The following is a 25,969-nucleotide window of genomic DNA, read 5'->3' as shown; positions in this document are numbered from 1 at the left end:
AGATGGAGCGGCTGGGGACTTTATACCCATAGAGGGAGAGGGACTGTGTGCTGACGACCATATAAAGCTAATGTTCTCCCATGTAAACTATCATATAATTCCCAATTAAAAAAAAAAAAAAATTTACAGCCTGAGAAACGCTCTGCAGGGTTGCTGAGTCAGAACTGACTCGGTGGCAGTGAGTTTGGGTTTTGGTTGGAAGTCTGTGCACTTCTGAAGGTAGTGTTTCCATCTCCGGAACCCTTCCCCAGAGAATTCTGGGCTCTTCAATTTACACTGTGTCAAAATGGCAGTTTTAGCATCCTTGAGGGACTCAAATCTTTTTTCCTTTTAAATGTTCTTTGACTTTGGGGAACAAAAAGACAGGTGAAGGGGCAAGATATCAGGACTGTAGTGTGGAGGAGTTCAAGTTTCCCAGAACAATTCTTACAGCATAGACCTGACAACCCTTGAAGAATGAATAGTGCATTGTCATGATGGCAAAAAATGGTCTGGCCTTTTTCTTACCAGTGCAGTTTTCAGCGTTCTTAAAACTTCTTCATAGTAAGCCCCTGTGGTTATTCTGTGTCCTTCAAGAAAATCTACTGAGATGACCCTTTTGGGATCCCCCGAAACAAAACCTTCTTAGCTGACCTCTTTGCCTTGAGTTTCACTGGCTTAGCAGAGCCCCTTGGAAACCACTCTTTTGATTGGAACTTTCTTTTGAAGGCACCTGAATGAGACAAAGAGAGAACTTGTCTGTAACTGTCCACTGATTGCAGACACGTGTTTACCCACGTTTCGTTTGGAGTAAGCTTGTACGTATACCAACTGGAACTCTAGTAGTGATTCCCTTGTATGTGTTCCTCTGTGTTTCTGTCTTTTCTTTTTTTACTTTTTATTGTGATTTGAGTGAAAATGTATGGAGTACATTGGTTTTCTTTGCAATAATTCATACACATTTTGTTTTGTGGCATTGATTGCAGTACCCACATATGTACTCAGAATTGTTTCTCTTTTCTTTTTAGGCTGTTATCAAAGAACAGCTTAAGGAGACTCAGGGGTTGTGTGAATATGCCATCTATGTGCAAGGTAAGAAAATACATTTTATTTTTTTCCTACTAGAGAAGTAGACAATCTAGTTTCTGGAAAAGAGCAAACAACTTGTGAAGTATTTAAATCAAAATACATGTTCCTTAAAGGTCTTACTCAGTATTCTCTGGTTTTAAAATCTGATGATCATTCTTATGCTGGATTTGACTTCAGAAATGCCTGTTGCTGTTAGGTGCTATCCAGTCAGTCAGTCTGACTCATAGTGAGTGTATGTAGGGTTTCCAAGGAGCAGCTGGTGGGTTTGAACTGCCAACCGTATGGTTTGCAATCTGGTGCTGATCCTAGAGCATCACACCAGGAGTCATTTAGAAATGACTGATAAGTTTAAAAAATAATTTACTTCGGTCCCTAATTTGTTTTTAGTTTCTGGCCATAGTTTTTCAGAGTGGATGCTTAGGATTCCTGCCTTAAGCGGTGATTTCAGGGCCAGAAGATGTTTTCAGAAGGGTTCCTTGTAGTCAAGCTAAATGTGGATTTTTGTAAGGTGAGTCAGAATGGAGGGAATAAGCCTAAAGGTATACTATACAGGATAAACAGGGAGTAAGTTGAATTAATCAGAAACCAAATATAGGAGTTAGGGCTTGTACTTCACCCTGTAATGCTAAAAGTAGTATACTTACTGTTTTCACAAACATTTTTGACTGTTTGATGTAAATGAATGATTTTAGTTTACCATTCATTGCACTCGTAGTCACATGATTAATATATACTTTTCTGATAGCATTGGTAGGATAATAAGTCATTATGACACAAAAGATGCTTTTTATCCCCAGTATCATAAATCCCAGACTTTCAATGCCTAGCAATACTTAAGGGTGCATTTCCTTCTGAAAACTGAGAACTAGGAAAAATTCTTGGTTCTGATTGGAAAAAACAAAAACAAAACCTATTATACTGAAAACCAAAGTCTAAAATAGTATTGTATTTTCTGCTAGAATCTCCATGCTGGACTTGGAGGATTGATTCCATTTACCCATATATCTGTCGTCTGTCCTAGAAGTACCAGACTGTTTTGACTATTATAGCTTGGTAATATGTTTTACAGTTGAGAAGCTTAAGTCCTTCTGCTTTGCTGCTCCTTTTCAAGATTGCTTTGGCTATTCAGGGCCTCTTACAACTTCATATAAATATGAGAATTGGCTTTTTCATTTCTTCAAAGAAGGCTGTTGGAATTTTGGTAGGGATTGAGTTAAATATATAGATTGCTTTTGGTAGCATTAATATCTTAACAGTGTTATAGCCTATAATACAGGAACATGGAATGCTTTTCCATTCAGTTAGGTCTCTCACTAATATTTTATATTTTGCAGTGTACAAGTCTTTTACCTCTCTGGTTTAATTTATTCTTAGCCTTTTTTTTTTTTTTTTCCTTCATTCTTTTAGATACTGTTGTAAATAGAATTGTGCATTTAGTTTCCTTGCCGGGCTGCTGGAAATCCAGATGATTCTTGGATTGACCTTATATTATATTAAAATTTTCAATTATCTGACCTTGCATTGATTATCTGTGTGGTGGTAGATACTGGGAGTAGAGGAGTAAGGAGGTTTGAGCTTTCTTATTAAAAGATGTTTTAGTTTGTCATTAACTTTGCTACTTCTCTCCAGGCTTCCTCTGCATATATAACCCATCCCATTTGAAGTTATATCTGATTTTATTAAAGATAGAATTAGCCACAGGATTTCTTTCATATGATTTCCTACCTCATTCTCCAGTTTTTCTCATTCTCAAGGCACTTTTCTTCTCAGGACATGCTTTAATTTTCTGTGTTTTCTGTGTTTTTTGGCAGCATTGATATTTCGCCTGGAAGGACATATCCAGGAATCTCTAGAACTCTTTCAGACTTGTGCCGTTCTCAGTCCTCAGTGTGCTGACACCCTCAAGCAGGTGGCCAGATCATTGTGAGTGCTGACTCGAGAGCCCTAGAGTATTCCCAGAACACAATGTGAAATGCGTTCTCAGGGGGAGGCTGCTGCAGGCAGCGCGAGTGCTTGATACCTGGGGAACATGGTTTAGGACATCTGTTGGGATTCACTTTTAAGAGTGTGAATTGATATTGAAATGTTACAAGATAACTAGTGTTAGGGAACCGAGTATTTCAGATACTGTGTGTTCTGTTTTAATGAGAGAACACTGACACTGTTTACAATGTGAATGGTGACAGTTTGTGCCCTGGGTCCCTTGGTCGTATTGACAGTCCATGGCAGTTTCCTCATCTACTGTCCTAAAACTAGAACATGACACCCGGTAGGTTTTCAGTAAGTGTTCAGTCACTGAATGCCCATAGGCTCCGGAACATTAGCAATCTCCAGTCCTTAGGTACTATTAGGAACACCCTCTTTTCTGAGTAGAATAGTAGACCCTGTATCCGTTTGCTTTGCATTGTCATACCTGTTTTGTCTTGTATAGAGCCCTGGTTTCCCTGTTTCTCTCCAGACTCTTGATCCAGTGTCCGAGAAAGTAGGTTAGGTTTGGGAGGGATAATCCATGGATAATCAATGATGGCAGCTCTTGCTTAATTTGGTTGATGATCTGGCTTAATTCTGTTTTGATTTACATTTGTGTAGTACATTGTAGAAAAAAAGCCCTCATCATTGTTGTTGTTAAGTACTGTCCAGTCGGTTTCGATCTAGGTTTCCGAGGAGCTGCTAGTGAGCTTGAACTGCCGACCTTGCAGTCCAGTACATTAACCCGCAGCGCCACACCAGGACGCTGAGAAAAAAACGTCATAGGAGATTTAATTCAAAGTTGTAGAGAATGGGATCAAGGCCCTGGGACAGCTACCAGTGAAAGCCTTACCACAAGAATTTTTGACATTAATTTCCAGGTGCCGGTGCGTCAAACCTGTTTCAGTCGTGGCCAGTGAAGCGACACTGGAACAGACCAGAATTTTTAAAATGTGATGCACCAGAATGCTAACTAGAATGGAAACAGTGACAGATTGAAGTTGTATTAGGAAGTCAGTCTCCCTCTTAGGAAACAAGGGCAGCTGTGCACGTTGCGTAGCATCCAGATCTCTTTGACTGAGTTAACTTTGAAACAACGGTGTTCGGCTCAGGGCTGGTGGCCACCCACACTGCTTCAGATGTGTGCTGCTCTGCCCAGGCCTGACAACAACCCAGCGCCATGTACCAGGCTCCTGAGGGTTCTCTGCGTCTCTTCTGAGGCTCCCATTCCACGACTTCCACTCGTCATTTCTCCTGTTCCAGTTAGCATTCTGGATTACCCCAGGTTTTTAAAAATTTGAGTTTATTCCAGTTTTCCTTCGTCAACCATGACTGAACTAGTTCAGAGTCCTAACAGGAACCTCACTAGCCAAACTGGTGCAACTAGCTTGTAAGGAAAAGGCGTCTAGAATTTGCTGTTGGGTGGAATACGAGTGAAAGGTAAGGCTCAGGTGGTTATGTTTTAAGTAGGAGGTTTGAGGTAATAATTATGGAAAATGTAATTCTTCCACAGATTTCTTTTGGGAAAACATAAAGCTGCTGTAGAAGTATATAATGAAGCAGCCAAGCTTAATCAGAGAGATTGGGTAAGCAGAGAACGTCCAGTTCTTTTTTAGTAGTAAACATGTTCATGGTTCCATTTAACATTTGACTGTCCTAAGTTATTATTGAATGCCAGAATGTCTTTATTTTATACTCATACTTGATTTGACTAGCTGTAGGGTCAAAAATCCTATTTCTTCATAACTATACTACCTTTCAAACAGGGTGGTACTGACTGATTCCCAAGAGCAACTATTTTGCCATTGTTTTTGCCTTTCTCTAAAGCTATCTTAAGTAAAGAGGGATGTATTATGAGGTAATTTGAAAGATTCATAGAACTTAAGGTCAGGAAATACAGGTTAGACTTGAACTAGAACTAGAAAGCAGTCAGCAGCCAACGTAGCTAGTTATTCTATACATTTGCTTCCTTTTTTCTTTCTGTAGATTGTCCTTGTTGTTGTTAAGTGCTGTCGAATTAACTCCGATTCATAGCAGCCCTGTGCACAACAGAAAGCATTCCCTCCTGGTCCTGCACCGTCCACACAATTGTTACACAGAAGCCCGTTGCTGGCTCAGTAGTAACTGCCCAGTCCATCTCGTTGGGGTCTTCCTTTTTCGCTGACTCTCAATTTACCAAATATGATTTCCTTCTCCAGGGATTGGTCCTTTCTGGTAACATATCCAAAGTATGAGAGACGAAGTCTTGCTCTCCTGGTTTGTAAGGAGCACTCTGGCTGTACTTCTTCTAATACAGATTTGTTTGTTCTCTGGCAGTCCATGGTACTTTTAGTATTCTCTTCCAACACCATGACTCAAATGCATTAGTTCTTCCACACTCTTATTTATTCACTGGCCAACTTTCACATGCATATGAGGTTATTGAAACTGTCATGGCTTGGGTCAGGCGCACCTTAGTCCTCAAACTGACGTCTTTGCTCTTGAACACTTTAAAGAGGTCTTGTGCAGCAGGTTTGCCTAATGTAGTAATACATCGATCATTTGATTTCCTGACTGCTGCATCCATGAGTGCTGACAGTGGATCAAGCAAAAGAAAGTCTTTGACAACCTCAATCTTTTCTCCATTTATCATGATACTATTTATTGGTCCAGTTGTGAGGATTTTTGTTTTCTTTACATTGAGGTGCAATTCATACTGAGGCTGTAGTCTTTGATCTTTATCAGTAAATATTTTTTGTCCTCTTTGCTTACAGTAAGCTTGAAGTAAGTCCTCTTTGCTAAAGAAAGGTTGTATCATCTGGGTACCATAGGTTGTTAATGAGTCTTCCTCCAATCCTGATGCCACATTCTTCTTCATGTAATCCATCTTCTTGGATTATTTGCTTAGCATACAGATTGAGCAAGTATGGTGAAAGAATACCACCCTGGCACACACCTTTCCTGATTTTAAACCATTCAGTAGTCCCACGCTCTGTTTGAACAACTTGGATTTTGTAGAGGTTCCTCATGAGCACAATTAAGTTTTCTGGAATACCCGTTCTTCACAGTGTTATCCATCGTTTGTCATGCTGCACATAGTTGAAAGCCTTTGTATAGTCAATAAATCACAGGTAAACATCTTTCCAGTATTCTCGCTTAGCCAAGATCCATCTGAAATTAGTAGTGACATCCGTCATTGCATATCCTCCTCTGAATCCATCTTGAACTTCTGGCAGTTCCCTGTTGCAACTGTTTTGAATTCATCAGTTCAGCAAAATTTTACTTGCATGCAATATTAATGTAATTTAAATATCAATGATTTCATTTCTCTTTGGAATGGGCACAAATACGGATCTCTTCTAATCAGCTGGCTAGGGAGCTGTTTTCCAAATTTCTTGACACAGATGAGTGACTGCCTCTAATGCTGTATCAGTTTGTTGGAAGATTTCACTTTGTATTCCATCAGTTACCATAGCCTTGTTTTTGGCCAATGCCATCAGTGCACCTTGAATTCCTTCAGTGCCATTGGCTCTTGATTGTATGCTACTTCTTGAAATTGTTGAACATCACCCATTTCTTTTTGGTAAAGTCACTGTGTGTGTTCCTTCCATCTTCTGATGCTTTCTGTATCATTCAATATTTTGATCATAGAATGCTTCAGTAGTTCAAGTCGAGGCTTTTTCTTAAGAATTCTTTCAGCTTGAGAAACGCTGAGCTTATTCTTCCCTCTTTTTTTCTAATTCCACGTCTTTGCACATTTCATTATAATACTTGACTTTGTCTTCTCAAGCTGATCTTTGAAATTTTCTCTTCAGCTCTTTGATTTTTTAAAGTTTTTATTGTGAGGTGTACATGGGAGAACATCAGCTTTATACTCATCCTATTGTATTTCGTTTCATTGCAATGATTACAGTCCCCTCCATGCATCATCAAATAACCAAAGGGTACACCACACAGGCCTGCCTCCCGGCTGCCAGCACACAGCCCTTCTCCCTCCCTGAGTCCAGTATCCCCAGCCGCTCCATCTGTCCACGTCATCGTCTCTGTCTCCATCCCTGGCGTCTCCGCCTCTCTGGGTAGGATCCCACTTTCTGCTCTTCTCACTTGATGGTCCCAGGGACCTCTGCTCCTGGGCTGCAAAAATCAATCACTCTCCTCCTTTTGTCAGAAACATCTACCTCTGTATTTCCTAGCCTCACAGTCAGTCCTGATGGCAATTATTCATTATTGTACCACAAGAGTCTTATCTCCATTTCCTTTCGCCAGGCCGTCCCAACGGTTTGGAAATCATTCAGTGGTGATTCTGCCTTCCCCGGCCCTGTCTGGAACTAGGCTCCCTGTTAAAAGCTTGTAAGCCAGTCATTTCTTGCCTTTATAGGCTACCCACATTTTGGGTAGCCAGTGTCTAAATTACTCATCCCTGTCAACTCTGTGTACCGATGGGGTGGGAGTGATCCTCACTGTAAAGATTTGTACCCTTTTTTGAGCTACTACATCCATAAGTATAGATTCTTTGACTTTCTTATTTCTTTCATGTGCTTTAACATCTGTGCACTGGAGAGCCAGTTTCAGAGTCTTTTCTGACATCCATTTTGGTGTTTTCTTTCTTTTTTGTCTTTTTAATGAACTTTTGTTTTTCCTAGATAATGTTCTTGATGTCATCCCACAACTCCCTGTCTTTGGTCATTAGTATCTAATGCAGCAAATCTGTTCTTGATTTGCTGGTCTCTAAATTCAGGGGGATATGTTCAAGGTCATATTTTATCTCTCTTGGACTTGTTTTCACTTTTTCAGCTTCAGTCTGAACTTGCTTGTGAGCAGTTGATGGTCTGTTCCACAGTCTGCCCCTGGCCTTGTTCTCACTGATGAAATGGAGCTTTTCCACCATCTCTTCCTACAGAAGAGATACAGTCAGTTTGATTTCTGTGTATTCCATCTGGTGAGGTCCATGTGTAAAAGTCATCTTTTATGTTGTTTAAAAAAAGGTATTTGCAATGAGTAAGTCATTGCTTTTGCAAAATTCTATCATGTGATCTCCAGCATCATTTCTATTACCAAGGCTATATTTTCCAACTACTGATCCTTCATCTTTGTTTCCAACCTTTGCATTCTAATCACTAGTAATTATCAGTACTTGTTGATTACTTTATGATTGTTTAATGAATTTCACACTGAAGATTTTGTTAGAATTCATCAGTTGAATGGTTGATGTGTAAATTTGAACAGTAGTGGTATTAACTGGTCTTCCTGGAAGGAATGACAGCATTATACCTAAAGATAAATCTTGAAATGTTCATTTTGACGATGACTTTGATGCCATTCCTCTTCAATTTGTTATTGCTGGCATGGGAAACCATATGATTGTCAGATTCGAAATGGTCAATACCAGTCCATTTCAGCTCAAACGTACCTAGAATTTTGATCTTTATGTGTTCCATTTCATTTTTGACAACTTCCACTTTTCCTAGATTCATACTTCGTACATTCTATGTTCTGATTATTAATGGATATTTACAGCTGTTTCTCCACATTTTATGTTGTGTCGCTTCAGCAAATGAAGGTCCCGAAAGCTTTACTCAGTTTGTGTCATCACAGTCAACTCTACATTGAGGAAGCAGCTCTTCCTCAGTTGTATTTTGAATGCCTTCCAACCTGAGGGGCTCATCTTCCGGCACTATATCTGACAATATTCTGGTGCTATTTATAATATTTCCAACTTCTGTCACTAGATCTGACAATGTTCCACTACTATTCATAAGGCTGTTAGTAGACCATTCAGAAGTGGTCTGCCTCTTTTTCCTAGTCTGTCTTAGTCTGGAAACCCCACTGAAATCTGTGCATCGTGGATGAAACTGCTGGTCTTTCAAATATCAGCGGCCCGGTTTCCAGCATCACAGCAACATGCAAGCCACCACAGTATGACTGACTGACAGATGAATGGTGGTTCTGTGTATTATTATTGTTGTTGTTGTTGTTAAGTGCCATCAAGTCAGTTCTGACTCACAGTGATCATGTGTAGGGTTTTCAAGGAATTGCTGGTGGGTTTGAACCACTGACTTTATGGTTAGCAGTCCTGTGCTTATCCTACAGCGCCATTCCAAGACTGTTCTATAGATTGTTGTTTATAAGTGTCATTAAGTCGATTCTGACTCATAGTGACCCTGTGTGCAGCAACGCACTGCCTGGACCTGCGCTGTTCCCTTATTTTGTAGATTGTTGTCATCATTGTTGTTAAGTGACATTGAGTTGTTACCAACCCATAGGGTTGGCAGACTTTCTGTAAAGGACCAGGTAGTAAATATATGAAGTTTTATGGCTCCGTATGGTCTGTGTTGAAACTACTTAGCTCTGCAGTTATAGTATAAAAGATCATAGACAATACGTAACAAACGTATGACTGTGTTCCAATAAAATTTTATTTACAAAGAAAGGCAAGGAACAGGTTTGGCCCACAGCCCATGTTTTTCTGACTTCTGCTGTAGACTTCTGTAGACCAACTCCAATGACATATATCCCATCATGGTGGCATTTAGATAGTGCTGTCACCTCCCAAGTCCACATAACTTAGTCAATCTGGTGCTTGAAGCTAGCCACATCTCTCCCAAACCAGATTTCCAGCAAAAGGAATCTGAATGGCTCAGGCGTTCAGGCTTATGTGGTCTTAGGGATGGGACAGTGTGGCCAACTGCTCTTTTGCCAGGACCTGTGAGTAGTGTCTTCTAAGATGAGAGCTTGGATGGTAGACAACAGCTCTTAGGGGTGGCCTGGGTGTCACACAAGGCCACGAAGAGCAGGTGCTGATTCGGCTTCTCATAATTTGCTATTTTTTTTTTTTTTAATGTTACGGAATGTATTGTGTGGAATTAAATTTATTTGAGTTAGTATGAACTCTAGTTAAAAAAAAAAACCACCAAAAAAAACCTAACAGTAGTGCATGTTTTAGAGTTTAGGCTTTGGACATCCGGTAAGATGGCATACTAGCAGACATGCTACCTGGACCCTCTACAGCAGAGACACGAGAGACCAAATAAAACAGATCCGGGTCATAATCCTGGAACCTTGAGTTTCAGAGGAAAGGATAGAGAATTGGCTTGAGTATCAACTAGGAGAAGAAGCTTAAGTTTTAGACTTTGCTTGAGCAACAGTGGTCCCTAGGTGCCTGTTGCTTCCTGCTAATATCTGCTCTGACACCTAAGCCTTTACCTTTCTTTTGTGTGCAGGAGATTTGCCATAACCTAGGGGTTTGCTACATTTACCTGAAGCAGTTCAACAAGGTAATGTGTAGAAATGGTGGTAACAGTTGATTGGTTGCCTGGGATTTTGTTGAGGGTACACACATTCTTTCTGTGTAATTCTTAGTGCTTGCTGGGGTGCTAGGAAATGAAAAGTTAGTGTGCCGTGTGCATTTACTCCCATTTCCCACTTGTAATTGGTCATTATCAGTAATTGTTAAATGAATACCCTAAAAACCTGATATTTTTTTTTCTTCCTGGTTTTAACAAGAAAATGAAATAATCTAGAAACATTATGTGGGAAAGACTATCTGTTTGCTTTTCTCCTCTCTCTTTTTTCTTCCACCCAGTTTAGAAACAAATGTTCAATGAAACTCAGATATCAAAGAGTGGACAGATCCCTAACGTCTCCTAGGTGTGGTCCTGGCCATGTGGGCTCTCTTAGGCTCTGACAGCGACTGATTTTAGTGTTCAAGGTCATTGTTAATTTTAAGTGTATCTGATTTTTGAGTTTTCCGTTTTTAAGGTAACGTTTGTTTTCATTGTGATTAAGCTGTAGGCTCCAGGGCCCCTATATCAGAAGATACCATTTGCGGTAACCTTGGTAGTTAGATCAAGAAAAAATATGTACCTTAATTGAGGGCTAGACTGAATTTTTGAGAGCTCCACAAGTTAATGATACATAATGATAGGTACTTTTAACTTTGTAATTGCCAAGTTTTACTGCTGGCAGGCCCCCATTGCCGACAGGACTAAGAATCTGATGAATTAATACCCATTTGACATTGGTTAATTCGTGATCATTTGAAAACTGCTGTAATTGAATCTGTTCCTTAGGGGTGTGAAAAAAAATCTGTACCTTAGCCGTGGAGGTGTAAGTAAGTGTAACTTTCTTCCATAAAATATGTGTGTGTGTACACTTGTACACACACACATAGGTATGAATTTATTTACATTTTGTTTGCCCCTTCATTTTCTGAATAGACCTACATAGAGTTTTTTCGTTTTTAATGTATTTGGTTGGAAGACTTTTTTCGTCAGAGAATATTTTGAGCTGGTATGTTTCTTATTTATTCATAGGTGACTATGAACCTAGGGAGAGGCAGGATTGGCCTTTGGTTGGACCTGGACAATGAGAAGAAGTAGATTTCATATAAAGCTAGTAGGCAATGCAAAACACAGTACTTGGCATTTACATAAACATTTGTGGAGTCTATAAATGATCATCTTTGAGGAGGCTTCAGAAAGTTCATAGAAAAATTCAATGATCTCAATTAATTGCATTTTTATATGGACTTTTTGAAGCACTCTCGTACCAGGATCTAAGCTTCTCCAGAACAAAGAGGTGGTTAACTAGTATCTGTAACACCTAGAATAGCAGGCACTCAGTGGATGCTTGTTGAGTGAATGAGTAAGAAACATTCATTCATTCATTGTCATACTGGTGGCAAACTGAGACCCACACTGGGGAGGGTTGCACACTTGGTCAGTGGTACAGATGGAATGAAGTTTAGTGCAGTAGTCTGTCCTCTGTCATAATGCTTCCTTTGACTTAGGAAGTCTGAGTCATTGGTGTGAATATCAAGAAGCAGAAAACACCTTGTATAAATTCTCCCAAGTGGCTCCAGAGGCTAACACCCCATGTTGCCAGCAGTCCTGTTCTGGACTAGTGGCAGGCTGTTTGCTGACATGGGACATTAGTCTACTAGGAGCTTTGTCTCTACATTAGTCATATAAAGCCATGACCTTTTACCTTTCAGTGGTAACAATTGGGTTCTCTTTACTCCATCAACCATGTTAGGCACAAGACCAGTTGCACAATGCTCTACAGCTCAGTAAGCATGATCTGACGTTCATAATGCTGGGGAAGATTCACCTGCTGGAGGGAGACTTGGACAAGGCCATCGAAATCTACAAGAAAGCAGTGGAGTAAGTGTGTATTTCCCCTGAGTAAGGAGAAACTTCACAGACAATGGGAGCCCATACTTGATCTCCAGAGCTTAGGAGAGAATCCGTTATCTTCGCATTCCACTTTTTCATGAACTTTCTGACATTTCCTCATATGTGTTTTTTATGAGTAAAGTTAATTAAGCTAAAGTTAAGGCTAAGTAGGTTTCTGTTTCTTTCTTACGTATTAGTACAGCTGGCTGAGGCTAGCTGGGCATCTCTGCTCTCCAAGGTCACTTAGGGAGGGATTCCTGCTCCTTGCTTATTGACCCAGCCCTCCTTAGGTGGTTATCTTTATATGGTTGAAGTTGGGTGTGGGCTGGGGGTGCAGGAAGCCAGCAGCTTGTAGGAAATAGTAAGTGACCTAGAATCACAGCGGCATGCACCCAGAAGGAAGAAGAGAACAGATTTGGGGGGTTAGCTGGCAGTTTACCATACTGTAGTTTTACACTTTAGGGCAAATCTTGTGTTTCCAGAGATATTTTTTAGGGACAGAAATCTCCTGATTCCCTAATAAACTTCTGGCCTTCCTAGCATGAGATCAGTGTTATTGAAATGTCATTCATTAAAGGAAGCCAGATGCCCATTGATAACAAACTGTGTAACCTAACCATGCTGAGGAGCTCTTGCTGCTGACACATGCTGCTTGACCCAAAGCCAGAAACCAAGCCCACTGCCATGGAATCCATTTTGACTCATGTTGCTGTTGTTAGGTACCATCGAGTCGGTTCTGACTCGTAATGGCCCTCTAAACTGCTCCCTGCGGTTTCTGAGACTACCTTTATAGGAGCAGACAGCCTCGTCTTTCTTTCACAGAGCGGCTGGTGATTTTGAACCAGCGATCTTTTGGTTAGCAGCCCAATGTGTCACCAGGGCTCCTTTGAAGTAGGACAATTATAGGCAAAAAAAAAAAAATAAGGAAACCAAAAAGTTGTGTAAGTCAGACATTTGTAACCTCTGTTTTACCAAGTCAGCTCTGTTTGAGCAGCTCAGGCCACTCCTGGCTCTGTCCTCCCAGAGGTGCCAGTGTTCAGTGTCATTCCTCAGGAGGAGGAAACGTTGTTCCTTGACCTTTGGCTTTTTCCCTGTTGAGACTGCTTGAGGATCCTGCAGTCGGATCATCGCAGCTCAGAGCTGTTTTGGTTTTGTGACAAAGACAAATACCAGTGAGGAATTGAGAAGACAGATAATTTTTTACATCAGCCAGTGTTTATTCCCAAAGGCCAATGGCTAATTCCTTCCTGGGGCTGGTTCCTGCATCTCTTCTTTTGTTTAGTTTGGCTTTGTGTTTAATTTGGAGAGCAAAGCATTAGAAAGGGGCCTCTGGGGATCCTAAATTATATAGGTGTTGTAGCATTGTGCTTGCAGAAAACAATGAGAAAGAAAACTCCCACAGAAGGAGCTGGCTTTAACTTGTGTTGAATTCTATGACTCAAATCACAAGTCACCCAAACATTCCATAGATTCTTTCTGGGGGGGAAGTCAGACTTTGACCATGAGAAAAGGCCCTGCAGGGGGCAGTTTGCATCGTAAGGAAGGTTTCTAAGTGGTTCAAACAAAGCCAGGGCAAATGAAGCAACACCAGAACAGATCCAAAAAAAAATCACTTTCTGGTTAGCATTCCAGATCACCCAAATTTAAGACATTTCTTGATCTGGGATGCTAACCAGAATGGGAAAAATTGTAGGTCGAAACCCTGGAATGGGAGACTTGGAAGAAGCCTGCAGAGCCTCTTTAGCAGTCTGGTGCACGCATGACAGTGGATTCTTGCCTGAGTGGATCTTTGAGGCTGATGCTGTTGATTTGGATGCTGTGCAGTGCACCTGCTGCCTGTGCCTTCTAAGGGGGGTTAAGTTTCTAGCAGGGCTTCAGCCAATAAGTCCCCATCCTGGTTAGCGGTCTAACTTCCTCACAGTTTAAATGAAGATCTGTTCTGGTGTCTCTTATTCAGCCACAGCTAAACTGGGCTGAATCAGTGTGAAGCCCTAATTTGAATTCTCCTTTGTTTCTTGGTTGAGCAGCAGTTCTCTTTATGGCCAGAGCTGAAATGGCCGACTTTTACAGGAAATTCCCAAATTCCCTTCAGGAATTTCCATGGGTACAGGGGGCTCACCTGCATCCTAGGTGCTGCGAGAGGCCAGATGACTAGGAATGTGTCTCAGTGGCCAGATGACTAGGAATGTATCTCAGTGGCTTTCTCTTCTGACCATAGCTGACCTGTATTTGCAGGTTCTCACCAGAAAACACAGAACTTCTTACAACTCTAGGATTACTCTACTTACAGGTAATGTAACTCTTTACTCATCCACACACTGGTGTTAGAAATGCTCTTGGATTTGGGTGAATGGTGGTTTCCCTGCATTTTGACACAACTTTGACCCATTTGACCAGTGGTCCTGTGAGATCCAAGAATCTTGGTCTTTGCATTTTATATTCTTTGTCTGCTAAAGGAATTAAATCAGTTTTCTGCATTCAAGTCAAAGGAATTTCTGTTTAGACCCAGTATATAATTCTCATCCAATTAAGGAAAGAGCATTTAGGAGAAAATTGTCTGGTTATTTTCTTATGGGGAAAAAACCTGATAAATGTGAGTACTATCTGGGGTTTTGGGACAAAGGCCATTTCTGTTACATCTTCTCCAAAGCAGGGTTCTGTAAAAAGGGGATAAGAGGGTCCTACAGGGAAGTGATAAAGAGTGAACTCAGACCAAGACTCAGGGGAGTCCCTGAGTGGGAATGCTCAGCTCCGTCGACTCTCTTGATCAAGCCTCCTCTCACCACCTTCCTGAGTCCCCTGCTCATGATCCTGCCTTCGTCTTTGCCTCTGTCTCTGCTCTGTGGTAGTCTTCGTGTTAAGTTTTGTTTTTCTTTAAAAGGAAGCAGGAGCTTAACCCAGTATCCCTGGGTCCCCTGGGCTTTGGTATAAGAGGTTGGCCTGGAGGGAGATGAGGCTAACCCTGATCCATTTCCTGCCAATTACTGTGGGATGGCACTAATGTAAGAGTGATCTGATCGATGCTTCCTGCTAATAGATCCTATCAGGGGACAAATCAAAATAGGGAAAACCACAGCTAATTACGGGGATTTGGATTTTCTTTATCTACTATCTGTAGTTCTTTCAGTTTTTGTCCAGGGAACTAATCAGAATCTGAGTGCTTCTCTTTGGGATGTGGTTGACCAGACTCCTTAACTCCTGTCTCTCCTCTTATGTGAATTCTCTGCTTTGTTTTTATTCCATAAGCTTGGCATTTACCAGAAGGCATTTGAACACCTTGGAAATGCACTGACTTATGACCCTACCAACTACAAGGTATTGTAGGCTGCCAGGCCCCAGCCCCGTCATATTCCGGGCTTCGTGGCACTGATTCCAGAAAGCGAGGGTATAGCCTGTTTGTTTTGAATTCCCGAGAAAGGCCCCTTTTATTAGCAAAAGTTTAAATGAAGGGTGATTCCACTTTTTGAAAACACTGTGAAGTGTTGGTGCTTTCTGCTTCATACCTTCTAAAGAGCACCTTTGTGAAATTGTAGTGCTGGGGAGGATGATGTGTTACTTGGGAAATTAGCAATGTCAGAAATGACTTAGAGAGCCCTAAAGAATTTTGAGGTTACAGCCTAGTACAGGTGTCACTGGGGATGAGAAGGAAGATGATCAAGTAGCTAAGGACCAACAAGGGAGAGGAGACTCGTAATGTGTATTCAGGATGCAAGCTCAGTCCTGATTCCTGTTCCCCTGACTCGACCAACCCCTAGTTTGCTCAGCTCCCCACCCTGACTCGTTTCCTTAGAGAAGTCAGAGGGGCTGGACACCACAGCTCCCTTACCTTCTGTCTTAAGGCAGAAGAAGCTCTAGCTTAAGTAGCCAAGGACAAGTGTCCAGAGTATTTGGTGTACCAAGGAGGAACTGCAGGGAGTAGATTAACGCCAGTATTTGAAAATACTGACTGCCCTGTCTAGAAGCAGGTATCAAATGAACTAGTTAAAGCCAACGGCGTTTTATCCTTTCTTTGTCTGTATTTCTCCCGAGTGCCCCACTAGAGTGGAGGGACAGTTCTTATGCGCACTTGTCCTAATACCTTGAACACATGTGCCCCTGGAAGAAGTTTTCCCGCCCCATCTGTGCTGAGTGTCCATACTTAGGGAGACCACTTCACGGCTACAGTCTTCTGGGATTGACTGAACGATTCACTTTCCCATGTCCCATGTCCCATGTTTCAGGCCATCTTGGCAGCTGGCAGCATGATGCAGACCCACGGGGACTTTGATGTTGCCCTGACCAAATACAGAGTCGTGGCTTGTGCCGTGCCGGAGAGTCCCCCACTCTGGAATAACATTGGGATGTGTTTCTTTGGCAAGAAGAAATACGTGGCAGTGAGTCTCCTGTGCTATGTGTGTTCCTGCTTGTAGTTAACTGGGTTGGTTGAGCTGGTCCCCCTCTCATCACGTGTTCCCTCATTCCTGCAGGCTATCAGCTGTCTGAAACGAGCCAACTACTTGGCACCCTTCGACTGGAAGATTCTATACAATTTGGGGCTCGTCCACTTGACCATGCAGCAGTATGCATCAGCTTTCCATTTTCTTAGTGCAGCCATCAACTTCCAGCCAAAGATGGGAGAGCTCTACATGCTCTTGGCTGGTGAGAGACACTTTTATGCAGAACCTTTCCTGGGTTTGTAATGAGGAAAACGTGCTTTCTTATCAGAGGAGTCTGAGGCCCGCCGTCCCAGTGGAGAGCTGGTCCCTCGTAGGTTCTGGCATGGAGCTAGAAGAGAAGATTTTAGATGGGACTTTTATGCAGAGATCCAGCAGGGTAAATCAGGAGGACACCTAGTTCTCCTTTTGCTAGTTTTCTTCTCTTGGCTTGACAGTTTGTATATATTGAGCCCAACTAAGTCTCAGATTTCATGACTACAAAGAGCTTGGGCCTTAGATGGGATCTGCCTCCACCACTTGCTAGTCTCCGTCATAGGACTGATGTGAGGACGGCATGATTGAGCAGTGAGTAGTGTTTTTGGTGTCTACACCTGCTCTGTTACTGTTGTTAGTGCCATCGAGTCGGTTCTGACTCATAGTGACCCTGTATAGGCTTTCCAAGGAGCAGCTGGTAGGTTTGAACCACTTACCTTGTGGTTAGTAGTCCAGTGCTTATCCTTACCGTGCCCCACCAGGATTCCAGTATTGTTATTATTGTAACATAATTGGCCTCTGGTAGTCATTCTAAGTCAGGCTAGTCTACGTTGAAACTCGAATCTATCTCCTTTGAGCAGAATGGTATATGGAATGTGGTTCATTTCCTGAAAGTCCATTTTATTCCATACAAATTCAAAAATTGATTTTTGAATTTGTATGGAATAAAATGGACTTTTAAAACAAAAATTAATGAAGATAAATCAAACAAACTTAAACATTTCTTATGTAAAGTCAAGCACTGAATTGAAAAGTACTGGCACTGTCCTTTCAGGGGGACATTTTTTTCATATCCTGAGCTTATTAAGCTGCTTAAAATGTAAACCCTCAGGCAGCTTTCGTGTCCTCATTAGTGGTAGTCTTCGGGTAGTTTTTTGATCATTACTGTGAGATTCTGATTTATAAGAAAAAGGTTGCAAAGGCAGATTGGGTGGTGGTGATGTGAGGGTGAACACAGACAGACATCCTGTAAGGCAGCACTTGGACCTTTAGGAAGTAAGAGCTGACCTTCACAATGGATTTGGAAGGAATTCAGTATTGCGGAAGGTGGCAAGGGAAGTTTCAGGCCGAGGAGCCACTGTGAGCCAGGGCACATGGCCATCCAGTTGCAGGGTGTGTCCTGCGGTTTTTAGCAGCAGCGGTATAGATTGTGGTGAGAGAGGAGTCTGGAAAGATAGTTTGGGGCCACACTATGGCGGGCCATGGTACAGCCTAAGGACTTACTGCTTTATCCTAGAGGCTGTGCTTTTCAAACTGGAGTTCCCTCTTTCCTTGGCAGTGTCTTATGGAAGTGTCAGGTGGGATGAGCAGGGTTTCCAGAGCTGCTCTGCCTGCGTTGGTTTTATAGAGCAAGCTTCTAGGAAACACTGATTTTAAGAAAGGGGTTTGGTTGCCAAGTAAAACTTTACAAAGCAGGGTGGTAGGTAATGGGGAACCAGAAAGGATTCTTAATGTAGGAGTGACTTGGTTAGATTAGTCTACATTTACTAGATGCCTGGTGGCGTTGTGGACAGTAAAGTGGAGGCAGGTGGGAACATCACCACCAAGGAGCTGGAAAGCCAGAAACGACCTGGGTCTGCACACAGCCAGCGGCAGAAGAGGAATTGTCAAAGTGGGATATGGAGGACTTCACAACTGATGAGCTTTGGAGAGGGGATTGTTGGGGAACATGACAGCAAGTGTCTAAGCTGAATGACTGACAGGGTGAAGGAGGCATTCTGTTTGGGGCTGAGTGAACTGTGGTCTTGAAATATTCCTTTTGCTTTTAAGCTGGGCTCTTGAGCTGCAGTGCTCGCTTTCTTGTTGCAGTGGCTCTGACCAATCTGGAAGATGTAGAGAATGCCAAGAGAGCCTACGCAGAAGCAGTCCGCCTAGATAAGTAAGCTGCTCTGTTGGGAATGGTGTTGGGGAAACCACGAGGTGGCGCCATTGCACTGGTGCTGGCTGAGTGACAGCCTGCTCTGCTCTGTGGCCTTTCAGAGGCCTAAGTGGAGCTCTGGCTTCAGTGCACACAGTGACTCAGCAGGAACTGACACTGGTTCTTTTCTGAGACAGTGTTTCTAATCCCAAATTTAGTGGTCAGGAGGCCAGAGCTAGCAGCAAGCTGGACAATGTGAAGGGCCTGTGGGTTGAGTTTAATCTAAGATAAACTTGGCTTCACTGGCATCTGATAGGAAGCAGGGTTTTTCCCAGTGGCTGCCAAGTCAACTCCAACTGATGGGACCCTGTGTGTGTCAGAGTAGAACTGCTCCACAGGGTTTTCAAAGACTGGTTTTTTGTAATGACAGCAATGAATTCATACATATCGATAATTACACTGAATGTAAACAGATGAAATGTACCAGTTAAGAGATGGAGGGTGGCAGAATGGATAAGAAAAGGTCCTTCAATATGCTGTTTGCAAGAGACACATCTCACACACAGAGACAAAAATAGATTAAAAGTCAAAGGATGGAAAAAAATGTACCAAGCCAATTGCAATAAAAACCGAGCAGGGGTGGCAATACTAATCTCTGATAAAAGAAACTTTAAGGCAGTAACCAGCATAAGAGATAAAGGTGGACATCATCTCATGATTAAAGGGACAATTGAACAAGATGACATAACCATAATATCTATGCTCCCAATGAAAGAGCTCCAAAATATATGAAGCAAATTCTAGTAGATTTGAAGAAAGAAATGCACGAATCTACAATAATAGTGGGCAATTTCAATACACTGCTTTCAAAGGCTGGTGTTTTGGAAGATTACCAGGCCTTTCTTTTGAGGTGCCTCTGGGTGGAACTACATAGGGTCACTATGAGTCGGGACTGACTTGACAGCACCTAACAGTAACAACAACCAGGTGGAGTCAGAGCAGACCTTTGGGTTAGCAGACAAGCATTTTAACCATTTACACCAACCAGGGACTCCAGAGAGCAGAATGGTGGGGGCAAGTGCCATCGAGTCGTTTCTGACGCATAGTGATCCCGTAAAGGGTTTCCAAGGCTGTACCTCTTGGTGGGAGCAGAAAACCTCCTTTTTTCTCTCCCACGGAGCGACTGATGGACTCAGAAAATAGGGTTGTTGTTGTGAAGTGCCATCGAGTTGGTTCCGACCCCATCACAACCCTGTAAAGGGTTTCTGAGGAGATCCCTTTACTCCCATGGGTGGCCATTCATTCTTTGATTCATGCCCACAGTCCACACTGCATGTGTGTCTCCGCCTTGCTGGGTAGTGGAGCTTCGTTGTGTTTTTCTGTAATGGTCTCTATAGGCCCATTTGTTGCAAAGCCTCAGCTCCTTAGAAGCCTTGTCTGCCTGCTGCAGGTGGAACCCTTTAGTGAACCTGAACTTCGCTGTACTGCTGTACAACCAGGGAGAGAAGAGGAACGCCCTGGCCCAGTACCAGGAGATGGAGAAGAAAGCCACCCTGCTGAAGCACAGCAGCTCTCTGGAATTTGATTCGGAGGTAGGTCTTTGCTAGGCTCAGGGCTGGTTTGCCTTTGATGAGCCTGACAGCATGAGTTCTTCAATGAATAAGAGCCTAAGAAAAACTTTTCCTGGAGAAACTAATAATCAAAGTTGAAGTTTACTGAGGTATTGTGATGGATATTACCGTTCATCTGTGTCTAGTTATACCTTCCTCCCACTTCTCTTGTAGGCAGAGCAGTCCTTTAGCCCAGTAATGCAACACACTTGAATTGTTGGACTTTGAGATCCCATGTAAACCTCCTTGCCATCCATTTGGGGAAATCTGTGTTCTCTGCTGTTTGAGAACAATTTCCTTGCAAAAAGTACATCTTTCCTCAAATGCCAGAACCCAAACCCAAACCAGACCAGTTGTCGTTGAGCAGATTTTGAGTCAGCCATCTTCTACGACAGAGTAGAACTGCCCATAGGGTTTCTGAGACTGAATAGCTTAACAGAAGCAGACAGCTTCATTTTTCTCCTCTGAAGCAGCTGGTAGATTCAAACCACCAAGCTCTTGGCTAGCAGTCCAGTACTTAACCCACTATGCCACCAGGGCTCCTTATCCCAGGCCCAGCTGTCCTGTTTCAGCTCAAATCCTGATGGAAGGCCTACGATTGGTCAGGTCGGCTTGTCTCTGCCACCCATACCTGTGTTTGTTTTCTTCCTGTGCTGATACAAGATGGTGGAGATGGCCCAGAAGTTGGGAGCAGCTCTCCAGGTTGGGGAGGCACTGGTTTGGACTAAACCAGTTAAAGATCCCAAATCAAAGCACCGGAGCACAGCAGCCCTCAAACCAGCCAGTGTCCAGCAGCCTCTGGGCTCTAATCAAGCTCTCGGACAGGCAATGTCTTCAGCAGCTGCCTACAGGAAGCTTCCGGCAGGTAGGAGAAGACTGCAGCTGTGAGTGGGGCCTAGCACTTCCGACTCAATAGCCTCAGGGTAGCGCTGCCCAGAGGAGAGAAAAGCGGCTGGGCCGCTGAGTCAGGCCTGTCTCCTTGAGGCAAGCTGTGTATAAGTAACAGCCATTGTCAGGGTTAGTTGGGTGGCCACCACTCTGGGTCTCCAGTGTGTCACAGTTAGAGATAGGCTGAGTCCATTCTGTGACACGGCTCTGTATTGTCGTTGCCTCCTCCTAAGTTGGCATGGTGCAGGGGAAGCAATTATTTCCTTCATTGACTAATTGAAGGCAAAGTTGGCAGCTGCTTTATTTCTTCCCTCATGGCTGTAAAGATCCACCACAGCCCACTAGTCTCAGAAAACAGTGTTTCCTGTTGAAATTTAGCTGTAGAAAGAATGACTTGTGAAATTGTGGAACTGAGAATTCAGGGTCTTTGTTTCGTCACTGTAGGTGGTGGAGGCACTTCCCAGCTCACAAAGCCACCGTCTCTCCCTCTGGAGCCAGAGCCCGCCGTGGCAGCCAATCCAGCTGATGGTCCTGTCTCAACTGGAGCATCTGAAGACATAAGAGAAAAATAGGAGGAGGAAGATGGCCCCAGGGTAGGGGCTGCTTTGGTTAGGGTATAGCAGACTAGGCAAGGTCACGTGGCACAGGCAGAGAATGGAAGCCAGCACCGTGCCCGGGCACTACAGGGTCCAGACAATGCAGGGGGCATGACGATAACAGGAGCAGTCTAGAGGGAAGCCCTGTCTGCCAGGGACTGAGGAGGAGACAGCCTAGGAAGATCCTTTCAGAATGTGGGAGCAAGACTCAAGGTTCTGCGTATGTGTGGAGCTACTGGAGGCAGCAGGGCACTTGGAGCAGTTTGCCCTCAACAGAATTTTTATCTCCGGGATGAATGAGCTCTTCCTACATGCAGGGAGAGGCTGAGCTGTTTGCTTTGTAGTTCTGGGATGATGAAACTCCCAATACAAGCATAAATCTTGGATTAATAATCCAGCTCTAATAGTCTAAACTTGTATTAAAAGGAAAAAGAAATGATGAAAAGAAACTAAACTGGTGAGTATCCCAGCTGCATTTGCTCAAAGGGAATCCAGAAGTCCCTATATTCTGTCTCTTGACAGGAGTCTGAGGGTGGAGCCAGATCACATCAGTATGATATGAGTGGGGAACCAAGGGCTGGGCTGGTGTTAGCACCGAGGCTATATAAAAAAAGATAAGGCTTCTTGGTGAGGAATTTTATCTAAGACAATCATTGTAACCACTGACCAGATGTTATCAGTACAGTATCTGTAAATGTCATTTAAAAAATAAAGATTATGTATCCGCATCATAATTATTTAGGGAAAGTTGTTTTTCAGGTATTAAAAGTAAAAAATTGCAATACAAACTTTGAAAAAGAACCCATCATCACAGCTTTCCTTGACCTGTTTCCCAGTCTAGTTTGAAACTGGAGGAGGAAGGAGCTAAAGGCCAAGTTCCTGCCTGCTGCCCGCATGACCTCTGCTGCAGGGCCCGCCCATTAATCCCCATCATCAAAGGCAGATTCTGTTCAGCCAAACTATGTTTGGAGTTCTTTGTATTACGACTGGGGATGTTCTGACATTGTAATTGAAGCAGCAGCTAAAGTTAACTGAGCAGAAGTGTCTTCAGTTCTGATGTCTCAGAAAGACCCAGCAATGTGTTAGAAGCGATGCCGCAGCCTGTGCAGTGGGCTGGACTCCCTGAACAACTGAGACAGCTCACTTACATCTGAGCGTCTGAGTGGAGTTGGGTCTGCATGTTGCCGAAAAGGTCTGATAGCGTGTAAATTAAGACAGTCGCAGAGGAGGACGAAGATAGGAAAGAGATTTTCTCTTTCAGGAGCAGACGCTAAAATCAACAAAAATTTGGAGATTGATGGCATGTTGCAAATAAGAGTAGACTGTAAGAACGGATTTTACAAATCACAGAGGAGCTGTTGTTAAGTGCCATTAAGTTGATCCGACTCATACCTGCCTTGTATGAGCAGCTGGTGAGCTTGAACCGCCTAACTTGTGATTCAAGCTGACCTTGCAGTCCAGTACATGATTAACCCATAGTGCCACACCAAAAGAAACAATGGGGCCACATAATTGAGAGTTGACTGTGGAGTGTAGTTTTAGATATGTTTACTTCTGAAAACTCTTAATCTGTTTATATAGATGAATTTCAGGTGTGAAATCTACTTTGAAGGTAAAGATTGAGGAGTAATTTGGATTCGGGTGATAACTAAAACCATGTATTTGAAAGGAGTCATCCCAAATCAGCTTGGACTATGAAGCCAGGACCCAAGAAGAAAAGCCAGTATTGAAAGGGAGAAACAAAATAGCCCACAAAGGAGACCAGAGAAGCAGAAGATACAGGAAAATCAAAGAGAGTGGTGTTTTGGATGCCAAAGGAAGAAAGGCTCAGGTCAGTGTAACTGAACCCTCCAACAGAGACGTACTGTCATACCCGTTTTATAGAGGAGGAGGCTGAGCTTCGGAGAAGCTAATATTTTCCAGGTTAAGTGGCAGGACCAGGATTTGAACCCAGGTCTGAATGCAAAGCTCCTGCTCTTACCCATTAGCCATGAAGTACAGCTGTACATTTCAGTGGAGTAGGGCTTGAGGATTGAAAAGTGAAGACAGGGACACTGGACTGCTCTCACTTCAAAAAGCTTTGAAGTAAAGGGCGGAGCAGGTGTTAGAAGACAGAATTCTCTCAAAAGAATTCACTACTTTGAGAAGATTTTAGTATTTAGGGAGAGCAGGTCTTTTAAGTGAAGCATGAGAGAAACAGGGACTGCAAGAACAGGGCTATCTGATTTTCCCATAATATGGGGGCAGGAATATAATGGTACCTTGCAATCTAGGAGTAGCAATCAGGAACGAATACGTCCCATTTTTTATTTGTGCGTAGATTTTCTTTTAAAATAATTTCTCAAAAAAAACCTTTATACTCGAAGTGTCTGTTTTACCTCCTAGTTTGGTAGGTAGTGTGCCTTGGGTCTTCAAAGCTTACAAGCAGCAACTCCAAATACAAGTTGGTTTTCATTTGCCAGGAGCAGAAGAAGGACCCCCCTGCTCCCCCCAGCACTGGAGAAAGAAATGGGCTGCAGGTCTAATTGTCTCCCTTGCCTTGGGACAGAAGAAATGGATGGCACCTGGTTACCATTACTGAACATTTTGATTAAAGACCCAACAGATAGATCCTGATAAAAAGGAGGGAAATGTGGAACAGAACATCAAATTCCTATGGAAACCAGATTCTAGGGAAATCTGTCTTGAAATCTTTAAATCTTGAACCAAGACTATCCCATGAAGTCACCTGTAAACAAAACAACAGTTTAGCTCAACAAAGATGTTGTCCTTCAATATTTTGAAAGACCAAATGATATGTGATAAAATCAACAACAGTAACTCGGAAGCAGACGAGAACATTAAGGGGCAGAAAGAGTAAAAGTTAATGGTGTCACAACATGGGTAGAGGTCATGAGAACTGTGGCCCAGTGTGAAGAATGTAACCAATGGCGTTGATCTGTACATGTAGAAGTTGTTCAATGGCTGTATGGTTTGTTGGGTCGATTTTCATCAAAAACAAAAATAGTAAGTTGCACCTGTGTAGGATTCTGGGTATGTGGATTTGCTCATGGGCTATATTGACAGTTTAGTGATGCTTTGTAGAGATTAAGTATAGGAAATGGTACAAAACTAACCCTAAGTAATCTGTGAAATAGTAAGGATTTACATGGAAATCCTTGGAACAACTACTTAAAAAACAATGTAAAAAATAAAGCTCAAAAGCCAGTAAACACACCCACTGCCATCAAGTTGATTCTAACTCATAGCGACCCTATTCGGGCTTCTGAGGCTGTAAATATTTATGGGAACAGAAAGTCTCATCACTTTCCTACACAGAAGCTAGTGGATTTGAACTGCCAACCTTGCAGTTAGTCTCATGCTTATCCTACAGTGCCACCAGGACTCCTTTTAAAAAACCAGTAGAGAGATTAAAATGCAATTTTAAGGAATATTCAATTAACCTAAAGAAAGAAAGGACGAATATAAGCAAATGGAACAAGAGAAAACAGCAGAATGGTAACTATAGATCTAATTATATCAAGAATATATTAAATTGTAAATGGACTAAACATTCCAATTTGTTGTTGTTAAGTGCCGTCGAGTCGGTTCCGATCCATAGCAACCCTGTACAGGGTTTCCGAGGCTGTAAATCTTTACGGGAGCATAATGACTCATCTTTCTCGCGCGGAACAGCTGGTAGTTTCGAACTGTTGGCTTTAAGGTTCGCAGCCCGATTCGTAACCCCTACGCTATCAGAGCTCCAATTAGGAAGCAGAAAAAAGATAAGAAAAAAACCTGGCTAGGTGTTGTTGTTAAGAAAATGGAAAAAGATACACCAGCAAACGATAAGCATAAGCAATCTGGGAGATCTGTGTTAATATAAAATAATGTCAACTTCACAGCAAGGAGTTAGAGAGGGACATTCCCAGGTCAACTGATGAGGAAAACAATTATAAATATAACACATCACTGCTTCAAAATACATCAGTTAAAAGTTGACAGAATTAAATTCAATCATAGTGCAATACATTAGCATTCCTTCAGCATTTGATAGAACTAGACATGTTAGAAAAGGCAAAGAATAATCTGGCACAATTTCATCAATCACCTTGATCTAACTTGACATTTTTACAATCCTACCACCAAGAATTTCAGAAGA

The 25,969-nt window shown here is 42.5% G+C and overlaps 1 protein-coding gene across 1 annotated transcript in view; it reads left to right on the top strand.

Moving 5' to 3' along the window:
- Positions 1 to 25,597, top strand: part of BBS4 (Bardet-Biedl syndrome 4) — a gene marked incomplete at its 3' end in the record, with an annotated part of 53,825 nt that extends 28,228 nt beyond the window's left edge. Inside the window, exons 4-17 of the mRNA XM_006866514.1 lie at positions 1,008 to 1,071; positions 2,880 to 2,991; positions 4,550 to 4,622; positions 10,236 to 10,289; positions 12,049 to 12,176; positions 14,424 to 14,478; positions 15,435 to 15,503; positions 16,409 to 16,561; positions 16,655 to 16,826; positions 18,686 to 18,755; positions 20,185 to 20,326; positions 21,008 to 21,209; positions 21,677 to 21,760; positions 25,569 to 25,597. Coding sequence (XP_006866576.1) covers positions 1,008 to 1,071; positions 2,880 to 2,991; positions 4,550 to 4,622; positions 10,236 to 10,289; positions 12,049 to 12,176; positions 14,424 to 14,478; positions 15,435 to 15,503; positions 16,409 to 16,561; positions 16,655 to 16,826; positions 18,686 to 18,755; positions 20,185 to 20,326; positions 21,008 to 21,209; positions 21,677 to 21,760; positions 25,569 to 25,597 — 1,407 coding nt within the window. The remainder of the gene's footprint in view (positions 1 to 1,007; positions 1,072 to 2,879; positions 2,992 to 4,549; positions 4,623 to 10,235; positions 10,290 to 12,048; positions 12,177 to 14,423; positions 14,479 to 15,434; positions 15,504 to 16,408; positions 16,562 to 16,654; positions 16,827 to 18,685; positions 18,756 to 20,184; positions 20,327 to 21,007; positions 21,210 to 21,676; positions 21,761 to 25,568) is intronic.
- Positions 25,598 to 25,969: the final 372 nt, after the last annotated feature.

Source organism: Chrysochloris asiatica, unplaced genomic scaffold, assembly GCF_000296735.1.
Source record: "Chrysochloris asiatica unplaced genomic scaffold, ChrAsi1.0 scaffold00092, whole genome shotgun sequence".
NCBI lineage: Eukaryota > Metazoa > Chordata > Mammalia > Afrosoricida > Chrysochloridae > Chrysochloris > Chrysochloris asiatica.
The sequence above is the reverse complement of the archived record's forward strand: the minus strand, read 5'-3'. Positions and strand labels throughout refer to the sequence as shown.